The 23,939-nt window shown below is 36.2% G+C and overlaps 1 protein-coding gene across 3 annotated transcripts in view; it reads left to right on the top strand.

Annotated features, from left to right (window-relative positions):
• Window positions 1-23,939, top strand: part of ADGRB3 (adhesion G protein-coupled receptor B3) — a 462,905-nt gene that overhangs the window by 420,918 nt on the left and 18,048 nt on the right. For 2 of the 3 annotated variants that reach the window (XM_064447844.1, XM_064447843.1), the window contains exons 22-28: window positions 1,366-1,432; window positions 3,595-3,680; window positions 7,107-7,205; window positions 7,534-7,705; window positions 14,124-14,219; window positions 15,639-15,678; window positions 18,223-18,866. In XM_064447844.1, coding sequence (XP_064303914.1) covers window positions 1,366-1,432; window positions 3,595-3,680; window positions 7,107-7,205; window positions 7,534-7,705; window positions 14,124-14,219; window positions 15,639-15,678; window positions 18,223-18,866 — 1,204 coding nt within the window. The remainder of the gene's footprint in view (window positions 1-1,365; window positions 1,433-3,594; window positions 3,681-7,106; window positions 7,206-7,533; window positions 7,706-14,123; window positions 14,220-15,638; window positions 15,679-18,222; window positions 18,867-23,939) is intronic. The other variant, XM_064447845.1, reaches the window with a different exon arrangement.

Below are 23,939 nucleotides of genomic sequence, written 5' to 3'. Positions count from 1 at the left end.
CCCCCTCTCAGAAGCCCATCTTCTCAGCCTCACAATAAATAACCTAGCTTTTGGAAAAATAGCAAGAAAAAATGCAGAAAATCTTGAAAGCATTTTCCTTTGACATTACAAAAATAAATTTAACATTATTTTTGCAGTTGTTTTTTGAGGTAGGGTGTAGAATAGCCTGACATGTATTACCTTTTTAACAGTGAAGCAGATATGAACTATTTGCATCAGTTTATCATTCCAGAATTTAGCACACTGATGCAGCTGGGTTCATGTGGCAGATTTCACACAGCTTCATTGCAATGGGAAACACTTTTAATCTTTGCAGTTAGAATTCCAGCCGTAACAGACCACGAATATTATGATGTGCTTGCATTCAATTTACTTTATTTTCAAAAGTACAAAAACAATACTGGAAAATAAAGAAGATATATATGATTCTGATGTGAATGGTTCTGGATGTGACATCCAAGTAAATTATTTGAATCCATATACTTGAGTTTTCTTATATGTAGGTGTGATCATGCATTCAAATAAACATGCAGTTCTTTGAATGTGTAATCACTGGGAAAATAGCACAGCTGCATTTACTTCAGTGTGTGAAGCTCCTGATCTTCTGCAGATATGGGAAGTTTTACATCATGTATCAAATATTTAGAATTTGATTCTGTAAGCGCTCTGTGTTTGGAAATCTGCTGGTTTTCAGTGAAAGCCCTGATGCAGTATGACAAACTCTGCAAGATTAGTAACTCACCAGAAAATACAGTTTTCAGATGCTTTAACATATACATTTAAATTGTTTGCAAAATATTCCAGAGAATACAGAACAGTTAGATCATATATGATTTTTCTTTAATGGCAATATTGCCTGTAAGGCCCAGTTCTAATAGAAATTACTAAATGACATAAGAGAAGATATGTAGAAACCTGTTTTTTCTGAAGTTCTACATTACATGTACTTGACCTTTCATTGCTTTAAGAATAGAACTGTCAGACATTGCAGGCTGGAAATGTTTCTAGATACCTACCTGGCAAATCCTGTTCAGCTAACTCATCATGCATAGTTAGAGAAGATCCAATAAACCTTTGCAAACTTATTTTTTATTGTGTTCTGAATACATTTTAGGCATTTCAGTATATGTATAATTCACTTTTATACTTTTAAAATATTAACAGTTGATAATTGAAATAACTTTCAACTCTCTACATCATCGTATCAACAAAGTAATTCCTTTTCTGGTGTGCATATGAATCTCTATATGTAGGTTTGAACATACACTGGAAGAATCTCATGCTGTAGTAATTATTAATGCTTTCTTGGCAATGTGTTATACTTATTTTTAATTTGTGTTAGTTCTTCTCTAACGTTCTTTCCAGCTGTTGGCTGTCTCTTGAAGGAGGGCTACTTTATGCTTTCGTTGGACCTGCAGCTGCTGTTGTCTTGGTAAACATTAATATAATTTCCAGTATTTTCATATGAAATTATGGAATGTGCTGTTTAAATTATAAAAGCTTAGCTATAGTAGCATTATGTTTTGCTGTAAATGCTAAGCTCGGTATTTTTTAACATTCATTTAATTGTATCGCTTATTTATACCAGTTATGTCTCCATGTTTACAGGGTAAACTGTGAAAGAATAACGTAGTGATTAGTGGCACAGAAAACTTGTTACAGGCATCACTGAGTTATTATCAGTAGCATCTACGCAATTGTGACTGCCTTGTGAAGTTCAGTGATAGTCTTGATAGAGTGCTGCTTGGCAGCGTATCGCTACGCCAGCAAAAGCAACAGGAGTGGAACCAGCCAGCAAGTTCTCCATGGCTACTGTTTCTGAAGGCAATGAAAAAAAATCGTCATAGCTGGGAAATGTTACTAGTTTGTGTATTGATCTTCCACGTCTCTGGAAATGGATTTAGGTGTAGGATTCAATTTGCCTAATTGTAAGAATCTACAATGTAGATTTCTGCATCTAAGCTAGTTACCCTAGCCATATTTCATTGTCAGTGAAGAAAAATATGCACTTTTAGGGCTCAAACCATCAGAAGTATTTCAGGTGTCTACTTTAGGGTAAGATGAATTACACCCTACATGTGCCATCGGCTATCAGTCATCTGCTCTGCAGTCTGTATGGATTTTTTACAATAATTTGTTTAACATTTTTCCCTTACAGATTTTGAAGCTAATTCTTCTTTCCACTCCACCAATTTTATACTAGGACAACTCTATCAACACCACTTATTTCTGATTTTCCCTTGCAAAAGGGAATCAGTCTTTGTAGTCGTCAAAGATATAGCCATTTAGCTACATAGATTTTCCTGAAATGGATGTTTACTACTCCCATAGAGTTTGTCTCATCATTGCCTGGAGTCAAGCCAGGATCCTTTTGTACAACTCACAGTCCCTGTCATGATAGAGGAGCCAAGGATGTTTACAGAAAGCCAGTCATAATTTTCACATGGAACTGTATGTTCTCTTTGTAATTGGCAAGCTTTGTTCAGAGATGTTTGAAGTTCACAGCCGCAGTTTGCCCTACCATTAGCTAGTAGCTGTGGAAGAAGCTGCTCCATGCCCATTTAAGCCTAAGTGTACAAAGCAAAAGAATTATATAACATCAGCTGAAAAATGTAAATGCTGAAAATAAAGTGATAATAAGAAAAGCTGGAAAAGAGTTGCAGGACAGACTGGCAACAATTAGGTATTCTGGCACAGGTCTTGAAAAATCTGTTTGAAAGGAAACGAGGGTTACCCTTTTCTAATTAAAATTAAAAAAGGAACATTTATTTAATAGATTCAAAACTTGGTATTACCTCTTCGCAGGCCATGCAGAGACAGGTTCATAGAGTTCAGTTCAGAAATACAAATGGATAATAACAGTCATTAAGTTGTCCATTAAATGCCATTAGTATGTCCATTGAGTGCCAAAGTCTGACTGCAGAAACACTTGAATTTTTTTTAGGTTAGGTCTTCAACCCATGTATGTGATCATAACATCATTTACTTTAATGGAGCTAAGCAGAATTACCCCAGGCATCCATCTGGCCCACAAAAAAAAAAAAAAAGGAAACTGCAGTCAAACAAGGCTCAAGACTGGCATTTCAGTGAATGACATAGACAATGACTAATGTGCAGGAGGATATGGAAAACCACAGGCTGCTTCTGCATAAGTGGGAACACCCACACGGGCCGTAAATGCTTAAAAAGGAATACAGTTACGGTCATCGTGTGCTCTGACTAGCTCTTCCCTGAGCACACAACTGAAATGCAGTGGTTTTCCTGGAATAAGATATATCATTGCAATTAAAACCGAGGAAATATTAAAGCTATATTACTCAAGCTTCTGACCAGCAGACATGTACACATATAACTTTATACCGGGCACAATTCATGATTCAAAAATAAGCCTGTTGCAGTGTGCGTGTGTGTTACCCATATGAGAATACACACTTCTGGTGTGCTCAGGGACAGTGTGACACGATTTCCGATGGAATACTCAGAAATGTAACAGGAGGCATTTTGAAGGCCTGTAAAAGCCTTTATCTGAAGTAACAGGATAAAGTATTTCCTTTCAGGCACTAAAAGATCAACTGTTCATTTTCTGTTTGACAGGTCAACATGGTGATTGGCATTTTGGTATTTAATAAACTTGTTTCCAGAGATGGAATCCTAGATAAAAAGCTCAAACACAGAGCGGGGTAAGCAACAATTGGGTTATTATAAAACATATTAAAATTGTATCACCAATTTTCAATTACAGATATTCACCAAAAATGCTTTTGATTATGCTTTGGACTTTTATATCGGTGTAATGGTGTATCTAACAGATTCCATTCATCTCAAAAGCTGCTGTTGCATTATCCTGAGGGAATGCAACTAAACAAACTAAACATAATAAAACACAAGTACAACAGTATTAAGTTAATAATAACAAAGATTAAACAAGAATGAGTGGAGGTTTCACAAGAATGTCACACGTAAAGTTGTTGCAGTTAGGAGAAGAGTATTATGAACAGTGCATACTGAAGGAGCTGATTATTTTTCTCTAGCTGTCAACTTTAATTACTATGGTGGGAAAGGTTACTCATTTGTGCAAACTGTTACGGAATATATTGTACACCAATATATCCCTTACTGAGACCAATGCTGTTCTGCCATTCTGACTGTGTGAAGAATTTGCCTTTGTTCTTACATCCATATCTACATAGATGTATGTTCTAAATGAGTGTAACAGAATTTCAAAGTAAAAAACCATGTTTTGAAAGCAAAAAAAGAAAAATGGTAAATGGAAATTCAGTGTTATTATTTACTTGCATTTACATTCAAATTCTGCATGTTATCGTGAGAAGAAATGATTATGACAGTGGTGGTATCAGAAACTGTTTTCCGGTGGATGACAATGACTTGAAGTACAGCAGCAAACCTAGATCCATTCCATATTGGAGAAGAATATTTCACAAGTGCATCATCACCTTCTCAATGCTTATGAAAGTACATTAAACTTTGCATAATCATTTTTTACAGCTACATGTTCTAGTACTGTCTTTTGGGCCAGCTTGTAGTTAACACCACCTATATCTGCGTTTCTAGCAATGATAAGCAAAGATATCTTTATTTTACTGTGCATTACTGCCATGGGTAAATTTATTACAGCTTCACTTTGAATTATTTTACCATTTCACTGACAGTAACATTCATAATAATTTCGGTTCATTGGCTAGGTGAGCAAATTTATGATAAATACTTCAGCTGGTGTGATTTGCATGTAATATTAATTCAATTAAATCTTTCTGGTTTTCAGCTCTTTCACCATTGTTCTGACAAATATGTACCAAAAGCTTTCATATTTTTTCTTCTTTTTTCTCTTTTTTCATTAGAAAGTGTTAATTTCTTGACCTTACTTTTGTCAACTTTGCTTCATCAACACTGATGAAATCTAGAATATTATAAAACTACACAAATTACTTCAAGAGTAGTAATAATGTAGTAATCACCCATTCAAATTCACATCTGCTCTAATTCCAGTGATTTAAGGAGTTGGAACAGCCACCAGTTTGGCTTTGTATATTTTCTATGGATATCCCAGCTTAGATTTAAATGCATATTTTTTTTCCAGCTACTCAGTTGTCAGCTCTTGGAATCTATTTACTTATACTTTCCTGATGAAACAAATCACTTGCTTTCTAACAATGCACAACTTAGTAAAAAGGTATTCTATTTTAAAGTAAATGGATAAGGAACTGGAAGTTATTCTGTCAGAAAGAAACCAGCTATTCTGGGAAAGTACGTAGATGCCCTAATCAAGAAACAATCTTAACTTTTGTGATAGTACGAGATGGTGGCTTGGCAACAGCATTCCTTGATACTACTTGGCAAATGAAGACTTTTGAGTCATTCCTTGGGGCATAGAAATTGGTGCAGCATTTGACCTCCAGTAGAAAGGGATTGTCACTCATTTCTCAAATATCTCTTGCCAGCCCTGCTCAGGAAGGCAACTTCACTCTCTCTGGCAAACACTGGACTTATACCTGTCAAAAGTTCAGTCAAAAGGTCAGCTGTAGAAATCATTTATGTAGGATTTAAGGCAGTGAATGGGGCAAAATATACTAACTCCATATGGTTTTTTCTACCTTAATAAGCATATGGAGAATCAACAAGTGTCTTGATGGATATCAATCATTTTCCTGGCATAAGGGGTAGAACACATATATGTCCAGACAGAAAGATTATATTTGGTCTATATACACATCAAGTTCTATAATTTGCAAGATCCAGAACAAAACTTTAAAGGTAAAGAGAATAATCCAATCTGATAATGTTGAAGTATTTCCAAGGAAAGGCGGAAAGTATTTTCCCAAGTTTAGATTAAGATTACCCAAGTAATCTTAAGATTTTTCTAGTTCATTCATTAATGTAGGTCTTTAATTGGTGTAAACTGATGTGGATTCACTGAGTTCTTTTCACACCTCACAATCACCTTATGCAAATTCATGGTTCCGACTGTTTTTTATGGAAAAAACTACATTTTTGTGGAAAAACACTGCATTTTTTATGGAAAGTCATTATTTGGTTTATCAAAATGGAAACCACTGGAGTTCAATGTTGTTTTGGGCAGGATATTAAAAATCTTGTAAATGCTGGGTTTGGCAATAAACAGGAGTTCTGTTGGTTGAAATAACTGGGAAAAAACTGAAGTGTTACCTTTCTTCACCATGTTGACCACCTTCCAGCTGGGAATAGGTAAAGCACCCTTCCTGTCACATCTCAGTCAGTTGTGGTTATTCCTGGTTCTGACAGCAGAAAATGAAGGAATAGCAAAAGCATTTATTTAGTTGACTCAGGAATCTGAATGCATGTTGTATGTAAAAGAAAATTTAAATTCCTGGTTTTGCCCTTTAACTCTTCTGACAGGTGCCGAGGTACAATTGTCCATACAAAATGCTTTGAGCTTAATGCTTGTGTACTGTGTTTTATTAAAATGCAATACAGGTCACCCTTTTTTTAGTACCAACTGATATTTATTTCATCAGATTCCATACATTTCAAGCCCTGTATTCAGACCTTCATATGGCATGAATAAAGATAGCTCCAGATGCCAGTGGGCCATTCAGATAACTAGTACAAATCTGACTATACAATACGCCCGTCTGATTTGATGCTTTAATACATTTTGCAGGTTTCTTTCCCTGTTAATGCTCTGTAATTGTACATACTTCATACTCATCCTTTAAGTGTCCTCTACTCTTTCTCAAGCAAGTTTGGATACAACAGTCTTTTAACAGGTCTGAATAGAGGGATTTCACTTTGTGTGTCTATCCTAGCACGTGCTTATGTTTACTTCAGTGTACTGACCAGTTTTGATCACTGGACATTTGGGGCCTTTTTTAGCTTAAATGGAAGAAATAGATTCTGCATGAAATGAAGCCCCATAGCATTAACATTTAAAGCTAACAAAAATGTAAAGTACAAAGTACCGTTTTGCAAAAACATAGAGCATTCATCCTGAATAAGTCTACTTACTTTTTCTGCATGACGTCATATTTAAAAGCTAAATTTCAGTAGCAACGTTTTTTGGTGACAATTCAATATTTTGTTCTTTTTGTGGGTGTTCTGTTTGTTTGCAGTCAGATGAGTGAGCCTCATAGCGGTTTGACGCTCAAATGTGCCAAGTGTGGAGTAGTTTCAACAACAGCTTTGTCAGCCACCACCGCCAGTAATGCCATGTTAGTCCTGATCATTTACATCTTCTTGTTACAAATCTTATACAGTGCATGTGAGACAATAGTTTGATGATGACAACTGTGTTTTCTAACACTGTATAGAGTGCTGAGCACATTTAAATACTTTTTAACAAAAAAAACATTGCAACTGTGTTTATTAACTGAATACAGGATATTCTTTAGATCATAAAGTACCAACACTGTTACATTCTTGTCTGTGATTTCAAGTTAACTTGATAAAGTGCCATCCTTAAATATGTTTTATTTTAGTAGTGAGCTTTTAATCATTTTTTACAGTATTAAAGTGCTACTTCTCTCTTTCTTTCAATAGGGCATCCCTTTGGAGTTCCTGTGTGGTGTTGCCACTTCTGGCTCTCACTTGGATGTCTGCAGTTCTGGCCATGACAGACAAAAGATCAATATTATTTCAGATACTTTTTGCAGTATTTGATTCATTACAAGGCTTTGTTATTGTCATGGTCCATTGTATTCTCCGAAGGGAGGTGAGGAATGGCTTCCCAGTTTTCTAAAGGGCTGCGCTCCTGTTAATCTCTCAACTGTTCTTTAATGTTATATACAGCTTGGTCTGAAGAAATGTGTTTTATAGGAAGAGAAAAGTATTTTATGGTGGGATGTAGAGGAACAAGTGAAAGAGAGAAGGGGAAGATCAGTTAATTCCAGGTACAGAATGTCAGTTTCAATAGAAAACTGTACCTACTTAATTAAAGCTGGCTTTTAATCAACTCAAGTTCAGTTTATTTTTGAGTGTTAGGCTTTCCCGGTATAGTGAGTATAGGGAAATACATGACTGCCCTTTTCCTGAAGACCAAAAGCTATAGATTTTTACAGTCTCTAAAACTAATTCACGCACAAAGTGATTTCTGCTTATACTGTCCCTGAAAGAGGACACAAGGAGATGAGGTGTTATGTTGGTGAAGGTCTACTGTTTCAGTTCTACAAACTCAGGTACATACTTATGGTAATATGCTTAAGTTATGGGGACAGTGAGGATGAAGGCAGATGAATGCTTTGAGAACAGCAAGGAAAAGCTAGTATCCCTGGCCTGCCCTTCACAGCTCATTGTCACCCACAGCAGAATTCATCACCACTGATATCTGATGTCAAACCTAGCACACAAGTGCTCTTTAACCTGGCTTTGGTGACAGCTTCTCTAACCTATCTAACCTGCTAACTAACCCTACATTTCTACTGAGCTAGATAGCCTTGAGAGCAGTAACACCACAGCTTTGCTAGCAGATCTGTGGTAGTGGGACCATCTATCAAAAATGAGCAGGCGGAGCTGGACTAGAGAGCAGTAACCTGGTCCACTGGCATGCCTATGTGTTAGCCATTTATCAGCTTCAGGATATTTACCACACAAATAAACCAAATTACACTGTCTAGCGTGGCTCCTTGTGATTGGCAAGAGTTATTCAAAAGCACTTCAGGACTAAAAAAAACAGGAAGATATTTCAGGAAATATTTATTGTAAATGTTGAGTGAGGAATCCCACTTCTACCATTTCCCTTTCTACCATTCATACCCTTTAAACATTGAAACTCACTATATTAATGAAAAAGAATTATGAGTGACATAATTTATTTTAATCTTTCAGTAGTGTACCACTTTGCATGAACTTTATATCACTACCCTACACAGTATGCATATGTGATTATCTTATAAAAGAATTAAGTTTCCAATTTTTAAGGAAAAAACTTATTAATATCTTGCAGAAAATAACACTTTCCATTGTGCTGACTCCATACCACTTTGTTCAAGGTGTTAGAAGCTATGAACTTTTGTTTTTCGTAGTTTATCAGCTTTCATAGTGGAAGGGGCTTACCGCCTTTAATACCTCTTTTTCTTTGTTTTCTTTTTTTCTTTTTTTTTTGTTCCAGATAAAAATATGTGCAGAAAAAGACATAATATTCAAGACAAATCTATTTTATGTAGAACTGTCTTGGCAACCTCTTATTTTCAACAGCATTTTCTTTCCCTATATGATTTACATATGTGAAAGAGGGTATTCTCATCTGTAGAACTGAAAGCCATCATCTCACATATTCTTTTACTAAAGTGATAAGACACTGCAACTATACTTAAATTTTTCAGTAGAAAGAAAGGCAGTTCCATACTGATTTTTACCTGGAAAGGGCATACCACCTCCCACTTACTGTCCTGAGGAACCATTTTTATTGTTTATTTTTATTTATCTGCTCAAGGTTACAGATGAAACCTTCAAAAGCAAAAGAGTATAAATAGTAGTATCGTTCACAGAATCATGGAGTCATAGAATATCTCAAGTCAGAAGGGGCCATAAGGGTCAGCGAGTCCAACTACCTGCTCCTTGCAGGACTACCTAAACGTCAATCATATCACTAAGAGCACTGTCCAGATGCTCCTTGAAATCTGACAGGTTTGATGCTGGGACCACTTCCCTGGGGAGCCTGTTCCAGTGACCAACCACCCTCTTAGTAAGAACCTTTTCCTAATGCCCAGTCTGAACTTCCCCTGATGTAGCTTCATTCCATTTCCTCATGTCCTAATTTAATTTCCTTATGTCCTAATTTCATTTCCTCATGTCCTTTGTGAGGATGCTGAGAGGTTGCAACATATACCTGATTATCAGTCACTGATTTTGTCAAAAAACAGACGAAAATCCATGAGAAATTCTAAAAATAACAAAGCATAGTACTGTATAAAATAAAAAAATTAAGACATTTTACTGCCTGCCTTAGTGCAGTAATGCAGGAGTTTATTTGGAAAAAATATATTTTGACTGCTTAAGATGAAATTGAACAGGCGTCTTCCCACAATGCCCCAAGCATTGAATTCAAGACAGGTTCCCCACTCTAAAGACAGCTATTTGCTGCACATACATCATTCCCAGGGAATGCTTCGGTATGGCTGAATACCTCATGGAAATGTTCTTCCCTGACCCTACTCACAGGTAGGACTGTGGTGATAGAGGTGGAATCATTTTTTTATATGTAAACTCAGTTTTCAAACTGGTAGGTTACCTTGACTTGAACCGCTTTTAACTCATTGGCTCTAGTACAAGCAATATGCAAAAATATGTGCTTTTATATGATAATACCCAAATTTAAATTGTAAACTGTGCAAAACACCTGAGGAACTAATTAAGGTAATTTTTTTTCATATGGAAAGAGAAAGTTCTTCAAGAACAGCAGAGAAGTAGAAGTTGATGCACTTGAAACTATTTTTTGATTCAAGGTGTGTATGGTCGGCACTTATATGGACCAGTTTGCAGCAGCAAAGACATAATTGTTTACTGAACAAGTTCCTACACAGAAAGAGATGTAACTGTAGTAAGTTATGTTTCAATCTGGCTCTAGAGACTCTGGCTTACTAGCTCCAGAGACCCTTAGGTGAGTAGAGGCCAACAGAGCGGCCACCATGCACAGCGTGCAATGCAGTCTTCACACTGCAAAGGGTAACTACCAGCTGAAAGAATAGTCTGTTACTTTCTGTTGTCTGCAGAATCATTTCATCCTGCCCGTGCCTGTCAGAGAAACCCTGCCAACATATATGTCACTCTTGATGACAGCTACAAAGCTGTCTCAGTTATAGCCTATAGGATTGATCTAATATTTATAGCATGCCAGCACAGGCAAAACAATAATTCTGACTGTCAGGAAAAAAAATATGGGGTGGAATATATCATCATAAAATTCAAACAACGAAAAGGACAGCCCTGCTTTACTATGCCTTTATTGTTGTTACATTACAAAAAGATACAGACATTTACAATTATATACAAAAGTCCCGTTTTTCCTCTTAGTTATATTGATATAAACATAAATGATGGAAACATTTTTTATTTTCCCTAGTACACTGTATTGAAGGCCTTGTGTGGCAAGGGCTGCATTAGGAAGCCAGGGACGTTCACTGAGTAAGACATACAACTAGAAGAGAACTAAGTGATGTGTTGTGTCTGTTTCTGCCCTCCCTCAATTCAGGGTCTTTTGGAAAGAAATTGAATCTTTCTATACTTCAATTTCCTATCTTGTAAGAGAAACATAGTACTTCTTAGGCATGAGACCTTTCATAGACCATTTGGAATTTAGGAAACAAAAATGCAAAGTATGAGTTAGGTATTATTGCTTTATGTTGCCTTCTCAGTCCAGACACCCTAGGTTGGTTGTTTTCTTTTTCCTCTTCTTGCTGTTTAAATACATAATTGGGCATTGGAAGATGGTGAAGTATATGCCACAGAACAGGGAATGATAGGAGAGGTTAGTGTTGAAGCTTCTCCATCAGAACAAAATGGTTTTCCTGACCTGCTTGAACACATGATGCTCTAAAGCTAATTTGAAGCACACTGAGTAACTCCTGTTAATGCTGGTGATGGGAGGAACCCACATGTATTTTCTTCTTTTGCTGTGCTTTCCTGACTAGAGAGCATTTGGGTTAAATGCATCGTTGGCGTCTAAAGCCCACATTTCTGTACTGCAGGAGAAAAATAAAGAGTACATGAGTAGGGAGAGGGTAAGTTATAAAAGCTTGGAGTTGGTTACTGTTGCTAAGGAAACCACTTCCCTGGTACCCGCACGTTCATCACATCTGTCTCTCCTGCTCTGCCTGGCTCTAAGAAAATCTGGTAACTTGATGTTAAAAGGCAGGGGGAAAAATAAGATTATGTTTCAAGGTAAAATGTAAAGACAGACCAGTCTTTACATAGTCAAACAACAAATTTGAACAAGCAGTTTAGAAAAATAAGCTGGTATTTAGAAAGTTCAACCTTTTTGTTTCCAACTTGTGTGAGGACACCTAGAAGTTGCAACATATGTTGATAAGATGGATACCGCTAGTTTTGACATTCTGTTAACATGTTCAAATCATATGCTGCTTGCACTTCAGAAACATCGTTAGAAACATGCACATTTAAGAGGATCCTAACATCAAGATTCACCACTTTAATATAGAAGGTAGTGAAAGTAGGACATGAGGTTCTTGAGATCTCTGGAGCTATCTGAACCGCTGAAGCTTCATGAACACAGAGTCCCCAAAATAAGGAGGCCCACTGCACAGAGTATGTCCTGAAGTAATAATGCTTTGGGGTCTCGCATCATGAGGCTTGAGATTCAGCACTACTGGAGATGCTTTGGAGGGAGGGATATTTTTATTTTCTCTTTTTTTTTTTGTAAAAATCACTGTGCCAGTGCTTATCCAAGAGTATAAAACTCTGAAGTGTGACCTGACTTCAGCACTGATAAACTGAGAGAAGACTTGGATTAAATTTGCAACAACTGGGAGATGCCAAATTAAATTAATGTCAAACACATGGAAAAACACAGCAAGTGTATTGTCTAAAATCAGAATCTGAGTCACAGTACAGGTCAAGCACACTTTACATTACCACGTGCGGAAGTCTTGGTGTTTTGAAATCAATCCATGCCTTCCCACCTTTCTCCATTCTTCTTTCTGCTCTATATTAGTCTTCCTCCACCTGCAACAGTCACTTACCAAGAGTGCAGAGCACCCTCACTCATTTAAGGGTTGAGCACTTTAAAACAATGCTTTCTAATTGCAAAAATATTTTTTTTCCATTTCATTTTCCTTTTTGTGAGAGCTCTTAAACAACTTGCAGTAGAATACGATGCATGGAAAGGGGACATCTTTTCATCAGCAATAATTAATGAATTATTCTCTTCTGCTGTTCACAAAATGTCCATGAGTAGAATATGATTTTTTCCCTTTTAATTATTCTGAATAAGATATCAAGTAATTTCCACAGATAATAAATGGAATGTAGATTTTTGTAGGCAATTCACTGAGAGTACTTTCATATTCAAACAAGAAATTATATTAGTTGTTTTGATTGGAGGTCACTGAACTAAGTTCCTGTTTTCCAAGTCACATCTTGCAATTAGGTTGCTAATTTGGACACTTGCATTTCTGGCACAAATATTCATGTTCTAAAACTTCCATTCTAAAAGTTGTTTTGCTGTCCTTACTGTGGTACATGTGAGAAAGCAGCAAAATATGTTTGCATTCTACTGTCAGAAAACAGGAACTCCGTTTTTCTATTGAATATTCCTCTCTGTTGAACAATATCTTTCTGACAAAAAGTGTTGCATAATAATATTTCTTTAGACATACATTCTGCCCAAAATCAAAGTAGAAATAGCCTTTCCTATGAAAAGATAATTCCTGAAATATACTGTGTTTTAGGGACAAGTCATCAAATTTACTTTATGGATCATATGAGTAAACAGTAATTTCTAAGAAGTTCCTTGGTTTTTTAGTTTCAAGAAACCAGGCTCTGTGCAAACAGTCCACTTTTCTTCTTCTTGTGCTCACACTGAAGATATTTACCTGATTTGAAGATTTTTTCTCCTAGAAGAGATGCATGACATTCCCTATACGTGGAGTTAGAGATTATGACTTGAATAAGTAACATCTTTCAAAGTGACTTATTCTTTAAAGTATAATTAGGAGAGAACTACGTGTCTGATTACAGTAACTGTTAAGAACTGTATTTCAAGAATCTTACATTTATCAACCAGCAGATATATTTTATTTTGTAATGGTTAATAGTGTATCTATTAATCCTGCTATCAGACCTGTACCAGACTGAATGGAAGACAAAGCCAAATACTATCACGCAAGATGTATTTGGTTTGAGTACCAGATCATCAATGGCTACCAGTTAATTCTGTCCATAGGCAAATCTATTTCTCTGGTCTTGATGTGATAGACTGCCAGACTTTGCAGCAGCCCCAAAATATAGCAAATGTATGAAACAACAGAAATAAACATTTATGTTTACTGCTTTTGATTGATTAAGTAGGCTAAAGAAAAGTCATGCATTCTATTCCATACAGTTTAATTTAATCTTTAATAGGAGTAGAGTATATGATGTTGCACAGGAATCAGTATAAGATATTGTTTTCACAGGTTCAAGATGCATTCAGATGTCGACTGAGAAATTGCCAGGATCCAATCAATGCAGATTCTTCAAGTTCGTTTCCTAACGGACATGCTCAAATCATGGTTAGCTTTTATTTTCTTCTTTGACCATTAATTCAGTGTTTCTACCCAAAAGAAAAAAAAAACTTACAGTATTGTATGTGGCAAGTATGAACAGCTGAAATATTAACACCATTTTTAAGCGTAAGTCTGTTTAGGTCATTATCTGCTTGCTTAAATCTCTTCGCAAGTTTTAAATTAATGGTGTGATCATTTAGTGGAGCACAGTGAATTAGTATCTTCCACCAGTGTTCTTTATGACAAATGATTCTTACATAAGACAATGAGAAAGTAATCTAATAATATATCGTGACTTTTCTACTGTTGGTGTAAAGAGCACTGATGCATTTGGGAGTCATCCATTTACAAGGGCTTGTTCCTCTCAAACTAAGTTAAACAAGGAGAAAGTGCTAGGGATTCTAGAAGGGGAATCTTTTAGATTTAGAGATTCTAGAGGCGAAATCTATTAGAGTGGCTCTAATTAAGGAGATAGTGAATGTCTCAGTGTGCCAATTTGGATTTACTAATATTGTTAGGTAGTATATTAGGACAAAATATTCGTCCCTTCCCTTTCAACAATAGTTTTTAATTTACTATAATGGGGATAGGATCAGGCCCTAAAAAAATGCAAGGCTTAGCAAGCAGATGCCCTTCCAAAACGATGACTCAGAAATAATCCAATGTTTGGACTTCACAAGCAAGAAAGCGATCAGTTTTATTAAATGTTTTTCATGTCATAAACTTTCTGTGGAAATAAAAACATAATTAAAAATTACTTGAATTCTCTAACAGGATAAATAGTTCTGTTTAACTGGGAAAAGCGTGCTTGGATTTTCAACTGTTAAATTCATTCTTAGTTCTTACAATTCATTTTTTCCCAATTAAATAAATAATACTTGTTTTCAGGGAGTGCAAAGTTTATGTGATTACATTAGTAGCAAGGGTGGACAGAATGTTATATAACAAATAACCATGTCATAACAAATTAATGAAGTTTCAGACAGGGTGGACTAATTGGATTACACCTATTCACAGTAATTTGTGTTGCAGGCTATTTTCCATACTTCTGTTTATAAGATTACTATGAAAAGCTTCCTTAAAGATGATCCTTCGATGAGATGTAGAAGTTACTCTTCCATAAACATAAAAAACTATACACTGTATCGTTTTATTAAAATTATATACTCTACTTCCACCTATTTTATTTTATTTTTTCTGGTCAGGCAGCATACTTTGAAAACCACCCAGTTATACTTTAGGAAACTTTGTAAAGCTCTGCAGTTGTAAAACAATACACTTCACCTTCTCAGCAACAAGAAACCACTTTTAAGAGACTATGACTCTGTAAGTAGGACATTTTGGAAGCGCTAGTTGGAAAAAAAGGTATTGTGGTTTAGTTTTCAATTAATAATGGTTGTCCTGTTTCACTGGTTCTTCTTACAGACTGATTTTGAAAAGGACGTGGACATTGCTTGTCGGTCAGGTAAGAGCATTGAGAGAGTATATAGCCAACAAAAAGAAGTCTTGTACTAGTTCCTTGTGAAGTGGAAACCAGAAAAATATCAGGGTTCAGTTGTTTACAGCACATATTTATAAATGTAAGCCAAACAAGTGATGCCACTGTATGAATACATTTATTTTATTTTCTTACAAAAGCCTTTTACTAGAATTCAGCAGTTGGGAAGCAGCCAAAGGTGTGAAGGCAAATGGTTTTGGAAAGAAGATCAGTCTTAACACACAAAACTTTCCTTGTCCTGGTACACAAGCGAATGTGAAACAGTCATTTTGTTACAAAAAAAATTAATATAATGTATCTTAACGACTATGTATATGAAGGAAGCATCAATTGGTGTTAGTTTTAAAAAGGGTAAGTTTTTTTAGGACTCCAAGGGAAATCAACAGTATCTTAAGCAACATGATATCAGGAAAATTAAATTTCATTCCACTTTACTGGAACAAGTTGGGGTTTTTTAAGACATTTCAGTAGTGTGATAATTAGGTGGCTATGTCTGTTTCTGCACATTAAAAATAACACATTTTAACCAATTTATTTGCCAACCTTGCTTAAATAAAGTACAGTGTAAGATAAATGACCATTGAAACCATATAGAAATTTTTAAATCTAGGAGATATTCCTAAAGGACAGTTTTTCCTAGGGAGGCAATCCTGCCTAAGCACCCTCAGTTTTCAGTGAAAAAGAAAGAGAGAAGGGGTTTCCTCTCCACAGGGTGACTAAGGGCTGACTTAGCTCTTCTGCATCGCCCACCTGAAGGACACTTTCTCTCTTTACTGGCTATATGGGGAGCCAAGAAAGCTGGGCTCATTAAGGTGGAGTTTGAGTTTCCAGTCACCCACCTTAAAAAAAACTTCCGGTTCGGTTTATTGCAATATGGTAGTAGCTCTTCCATATAGATTAGTTTTAATATGCACGAGTATTTTGAAGGGAGCAGAATAGTACATTGCAACACAAATGCGTGTCTGTCACCATCCAATGCAGACAAAAGTCCAGCACTGGTCCACGTAGCTCCTCTTTCTTACTTTTGCCAAGGTAGCTCTGCAGTATGGAGAGCCTTGTCAGGGACATCCTCAAGGAGATGGACTCTGAATACAGTTATGAACAGGCTTTACTAGATAAACATTTAAAGTGAGTTTTTCAATTCAAGATTTAAGAATAGGTCACTGGTCAAAGGTTCTTAACAAGTCTGACTGGAAACCATGAAGTAGCCACACTCAAGTTGGGTATTTGTACACTGTTGTTTAGAGGCAAATTGTTCTTCTCGTAATGGAAAAAATGAGAAGCAGTTTTGAGTGAGGTAGGAGAGTGAGATGCCTTATGAGCTGCTTGCTGTGGAACATGGCAGTGAACTGATAGGGACTGGGGGGTCTGGGTCATCAGAGCCCTCAGGCTACCAAAAGGGATGTAAAAGTAACACCTCAGATACTTCAAGTTGTCTTCCTGTCTCAGCCCATGAGCTGGATTTTATTACACAAACTAGCACTGGTGTGAAAACTGAAATATTTTCAACTGGGAAAAAGAAATCCTTGCACCAAGCTGGGACAAGATAATCTTTCTACCCAGTTGGGATAAACCAATTAATTAGTTACTTTTTTTTTTACTATCCTTTTTCTTTCATTACAAATGTTGAATTAGAGACATATATTTTTTAAGATTAATAATTGTGATTTAATAGATGCTTTGCTTTTGAATTTATCCTTCAGTGCTCCGGCAAATTTTGTATTCTATGACAGGATTACTAACTTTCACATGTGGAGCTTATCCCAACAAAAAATTGCTGGATATTGTTATGAGATTGACCAGGAAGGTCCACACCTACACCAAAAGTGAATTATGACTCTTTTGTGAGATGTGTTTATATTCTTTATAACCTTTGCAGATGCAGCAATATATGGCATTCTGATACCAATGGAATTTCTTCCCAATGTTGTTACTTTTTTGTCACTTTTATTTAAAAAATAATTTAACACAGAAGAGTTTTAAAAAGTCAATGGAAAGGAACATTTAGGAGCTGACGAACATATGTTCGTATTATAATCTTATGGTAGGTCATTGCAATGGATTGACAAAATGATTCTGCCTTACAGTCTGACATTTTCCAGGAGGTTACGTGGAGTTAATAATGGCGATACAGATGTCATAGTGTATTTTTTTTTTAAAACCCTTAATCAAATTTCACATGGCAGGCTTCTGCTTAAGCTGTAGGTCACCTAAGATCTATGTAAGGCAGTAGAAATAAATGGAGTGTTTTTAATTTTTATAAATGAGTGAGGCTTAGTCAGAGATCTGTGTCAGTTCCACATGGTAGATTAAGAGATGTTGATTTAAAAAAAAAAACAACCACCAAACTGTCCCAAAACAATACTTATAGAATAACAGTTATTAAATGGATAGAAAAAGAGTTAAGAACATGCACTGGTAAAGGGAGTACTGCTAAATAAATCCACAAGAAAAAGCAGTGCTAGACAGACACAGTTTCATGGTGTAAGAATTCTTTTCTCTGACCCACAGTTCTGCATAAAGACATTGGACCTTGCAGAGCAGCTACTATAACAGGAACGCTTTCTAGAATTTCACTAAATGATGAAGAGGAGGAGAAGGGACCAAACCCTGAAGGAATGAGCTATTCTACATTGCCTGGAAACATAATCTCTAAAGTCATCATCCAGCAACCGACAGGTCTCCACATGCCTATGAGTATGAGTGAACTGGCCAATCAGTGCTTGAAAAAAGACAACAGTGAGTTGCGGAGGACTGTGTATTTATGCACTGATGATAATCTGAGGGGTGCAGATATGGACATAGTCCATCCTCAAGAACGGATGATAGAAAGCGACTATATAGTCATGCCCAGGGGCTCAGTAAATACCCAGCCATCACTGAAAGATGACAGCAAAATGAATATAGGCATGGATACGTTGCCTCATGAAAGGCTGTTGCACTACAAAGTTAATCCAGAGTTCAATATGAATCCCTCTGTAATGGACCAATTTAATATCAATTTAGACCAGCATCTTCCCACCCAAGAACATATGCAGAATTTACCATTTGAGCCCCGCACAGCAGTGAAGAACTTCATTGCCTCAGAGTTGGATGACAATGCAGGATTATCAAGAAGTGAAACTGGATCCACAATATCAATGAGCTCTTTAGAGGTCAGTGGTGCATAAACAAATTGCATGCTCTGTTGTTCTAATTATATGATAAGACAATAAATTATGTCTTGTGTCTAAGGGGTAAAGCCAATGTTTTAATTCAGTACAAATTATTGTTTGGGATCATACACTGCTGTTCATATTTCTTTTATTATCAGAAGTGTTTATACATAGAAAACAAGATTAAAGTTTCAGAGCCAGTCTGTATGAAACTGTATAGTTCTGCAGATTTATCATTCTACACGACTGTGAAGGATTCCATGACCTACCAGGTAAAGTCCACTGGAAAATACTGTGTTGCTATGAGAAGAAAAACTATTCCTGCAAGATACAAGTGATAATAATTGACCCTACCCGCAAGCACACGCAGTTGCAAATATTTGCCCTTTTACTGCTGACAATCATATCTGTCTCAGGTATGACAGGTCTGATTCTGCTCACTAGTATAAATCTTGGATTCTTCCATCCAATAGTTCACCATTTGTTGATTTAGTTTTGTACGCGTGTGTGCAGGCATTGGTACCACTGATGTGTGCAACAGGTACAGGTGGACTTCATGTGGAGTATCCTAGATTCCAGTCAGATTGTAAAGGTGAACTGAAAAGCCTTTAAAAGGGATTCAGTTCATTGCTACAATCTATCTGTGGGATTTAAACATAATAAAAGTGAAAACTATTTACATCGTTTCTTAAGACCTAAGTGTCAAATACTGCCATTCTTATTAAGCTTTTACCTATGCAAAACCACCAGTGAGGTGGGGTTACTTTCATACTTGGGCCTCCTTAAGAATTAGAAATACATTTCACCAGCGTTTCAAATGTTATGAAACACAGCATTTGATGGGAAAGAAGACGACAAGTGAGAAAAATGTGGTACCTACGCATTCTCTAAAAGAAGTTACAGGTGGGAAAAAATGCTAATGTATCTGCAAACTTGAAGCCATTATCTATTCCTCTACAATGTCTGGACCCGTCTGTGTAGGGAAATAGAGACTTTACCTGATTTTTTAATTGTTAGGCATAGAACTGTAGCTGATACTTGATAAATAGGGGATACCTATGGATATTTCTTTTTAAACGGAGTTGAAGTTTTATGTGTGGATTGACTGGAGAGTTTGGCCAGAAGATCAGAACTTAGTTTATTTTCAAGAGATGCCTTTACAAGCTTTGAAAGTGAAATATTTTCCATGCTGTTTATATTGTGTGTGTACTGTCATAAGTTTTTAAAAGACATAAATTAACTGAAGAAAATAATTGAAAAATTAAGTGTGGGGCTTTGCAAGTAATCAAATAGTATCCACTTTTTGTTTGCTGTTAAAGTGAATATTTATAACCTTGGAACAAATTTTCAAAATTATTTCTAAAAGATAGTGTAAGTGCTTGCCCAGTCAGTGCTCAGACAGACAGGTTCTTTCAAAGCAAGGTTGCACCAATAAAGAAGTCACTACCCTCAGCTCAGGTATTCTAATTAATAGATATTAGGTGGTGCACACTAGTTCTTCTCCAATTTAATGTAACCCCAGAAGCAGGATAACTAAGGTCACCTTCCAGTAATATCTTCTCCTACCTATCTACAATACCATCTTCCAGATACTTTTTGTCAGATACGGGGACTCAAATCCAGCCCAGTTCTGGGTGAGATCTTTAGGCAAGGTTTATAATTCCTTGATAAGATAGACAAACCTGCCACTATACCATCCATTCCACCTGAAGTCTAAATTACTCTGTGGTGATGCCTCTTTTTTCGATTGGTGATAAAGCGCATCTAGGGGCATAAGAAAGGAGACCTTAGTTAAGTTGTAAAAACTGGGACAATAATGACTTCATCTTACACAGAATTCCAATTTCTGAGGCCACTTTGGAAAATGTGCCGAAAATCTACAAGTATAATGTACTGCACCTTTAGAGTTATTTTTTTAACTCTATTGTATCATATATTAATCTTACCTCGAAGATGGGATATAGACACCAAATCTGAATTACCTTTCTGTATATCATTTTTATGCTCAGAAGAGACTATTAAGGAGGTAGTAGAAAAGTGTAGTAAAATATAATAAAATATGGTAGGAAATATTTAGTCTCTTCTAACTAGGTAAACCAATTAGGTTTAGAAAGCTGTATTTTGGTCCAGAAAGCTGTACACTGTTATGTTATTAAACCTAACTGAAGCCAGCACAATTCCATGTATTAGGAAAAAACAGATATTACAGCAGATCAGAAATGAAAGGAACTGTTTTGGATTTTGTGTCTGCCTTTGTGGTTCTCAACACTACTTGATTATATAGCATTACATTATCTTTTGATAAGGATGTGCTGCAATGAATTGAAGATAGGAACATGAAAAAAATTGTACGTAGAAGAAAATCAGAGTCTCAAGCAGATCCAAATAAACAGATCCAGACAGATAACGAATATGATTGTGGTTTTATGTATGCACTGTGTAAAGAAGCAAGGCTTGAGATAAAGCCCCAAAATGCTATTGGCTAGAAATGACCAGCTGGATTAACTTTTATTGCTGCCATAAACAAAATAAAGAAGGGAGGGCAAGGGTTTTGATGTCCAGTACAATATTATTTTAGAAGATTTCAAGACCTTTCAAAACACAAGGCTTTGTCAGACATTATGGAGCAGCAAAACCTGCAACAGGATATTCAAGATCATTCTGCCCACGTTTTTCCAGGCAGCATGACTAGACCATCTATAAAGAAGAAAATCCTGAGCAGCAGGAAGCTTCCCGCTCCAATCAGCTCATACTGCTGTCCCACCCAAAGTCCAACATAAAAGCATACCGTTTCTGCTCTATAGGGGCAGTTCCCTGTTCTATTCTCTGAAGAAACAGAGGTGTTCCAAGACAGGTGGTGGAGGCCTCCTTTTGTGTCTTCTGCATAGTAAAGCGAGTTGGGTTCCTCCACTGTTTTCCACTTTATGTGACTAGGCGCTTTCTCTGGAATTAGCGTACTACTATTATCTTTATCATGTAATTATACATTAGGTATCACCTACCATGTAAGTAAAATGCACTTAGGCAGTTGTGACCTGTGTTAGCACAGTTCTTGCTTTTTTTTTTTTTTTTTAATTTAAGTTCAGTCATTATTAAGAACATACTAATGAGAATAGCTTACACAGTGGTTAGAGAATTTATCATCTTATCAGAATGCCTTAAGATATTATATGATGCATTTTCAGCCAAAATGCAACACATCTTCTGATTTCAGAAGTGTAATTATGAACCCACAAACACTTTTAGCCACAAAAAAATACTGTAGGCATAATTGTTTGCAACTGGACACCCAGTAAAATGCAATATATTGACATACATAAAATAGTTCTTAATTGTCCACTCATTTTATGATAGGTTCTAAGCTTTGTGGCCATAAAACTGAACAACCAGAATATCAGAGCACTTTGGAAAATATAAACCCCAAGCAAAATAAAATCATTTCTTTTAAATTTTATTTACATTACATCTTACTAGTGAAACACTAGAATATTGTGTTTCAAGAAACTAGTTTGCAGAAATATATGTATTATCATTCAAAGAATTCAATATGTGTGGAAAATTTAGCTTTTGAGTAACATCTTTACTTTCCTAAGTTCATTAAATCAGTTATATTTTATTTTGCACATTCCAGAAGGCAATCAGCCCTTAGAACAGTATGTGCCTATTCAAATAATTAAAAAGTGTATATAGATATAAACAGCCAAAAACCAAAGCTATTAAAAGTAAAGGCTGAAATATCAGGTCTTCACATTCTCTTTTATTTAGATTTTGTATTCTTTATGATCAGTGGAGGTGGATGTTTTGGAACACAGCTATAGTATCAGCACAAGTACATATGTCTTGACTTTTACCTCTGCAGGGAGGACCCATCACTCCTACCTTATGGAAGTGCACGTGTCTGTCTTCAGGTGCCATAGAGGAAGACAGAATGAGTAGTTTGGACATAAACGTCAAAAACGTTGATGACCTAAATTTAGTCAGATGACTCCTACAATGTGTCACAAACTTTCTTCTAGATTTTATATCTACATTTTTTTTCCTCAAGAAAATCTATAGTTGGGAACAATCAAATGCTTTATTTTCTATGGAAGAATATCAGCTTTGTAAAGATAGTCTGTGAATGCCATAATATTTACATACAAGTATTGCCCAAAGAAGTATAAACTGAAGGATCTGCAGATTCCCAATGTACAACTCAGTGATTTTTTTTATTTCATTTGGTATGTACCCAATAGTACTCATGCGATCGATCATAGGCACAGGCAGGCATATTAGTACATCATGGAGTTTCTTCAGAGGAGTAATTGAACATCTGGCTAATCTCCTGCACATTCCTTATATGCATGGATTAAAACTGGCTTTGCTACCTTGGCATCAAAGTGGTTTGGAGTGTGCTCCTTCAGTTCGAAGTGTTTTGATTTTAATGAAGAAAGCACTCTCGATACACTCTCTTGGAATGGTTTTTGTTTTGAAAATGTACGCTCAGAGTGGTGTGCTCATTAAAATGAAATTACTTTAAAGTGAAGTAGTGCATTCCCAGCCACTTAGATGCAAGGAAAGGTTAGGAGGTTTAATGCAGAGGAAGAAGCTCATCTGTGCAACATATCTCCAGGATAAGTAATTCTTTTCTTTATATTGTGCAAAATAAATGCAAAAGGGAGTAGCTACCTGCTGCCTGACTGTGTGAGGAGACTTGCATCGTTACCTTTGTGGAAGAAGATCGTTGGGTTCTTTCAAGGGTACCATGCTAGTGTAGTGTGAGCAGAAATGGGAAAGAGCTGAAAGAGACAAAGGCTTTTAACTATTTTAAGAGGGAAAGCATACAAAGACAGGCAACAGGAACATTTATTAAAGGGAAAAAAAGAGCATCTGCTTTATAAGAACAGGAAGAAAAGGTCTTCCCAAACTGTCACGTAAAGGACTGGGATTGTCTTTCCAGTCTCATACCTTCCTTCTTTATTTTTCTGTCTCAGTTTCTGCTATGAGATCTTCATGTGGAGAAAGACATAAAGCCCTTTGATGGGAAGTTGATTGTGTGACCAAAATAATCTTTCTTTATTCATTTATGAGAGT

Source organism: Phalacrocorax carbo, chromosome 3 (genome assembly GCF_963921805.1).
Source record: "Phalacrocorax carbo chromosome 3, bPhaCar2.1, whole genome shotgun sequence".
Lineage (NCBI taxonomy): Eukaryota > Metazoa > Chordata > Aves > Suliformes > Phalacrocoracidae > Phalacrocorax > Phalacrocorax carbo.
This window is presented reverse-complemented; position numbering and strand designations above follow the sequence as displayed.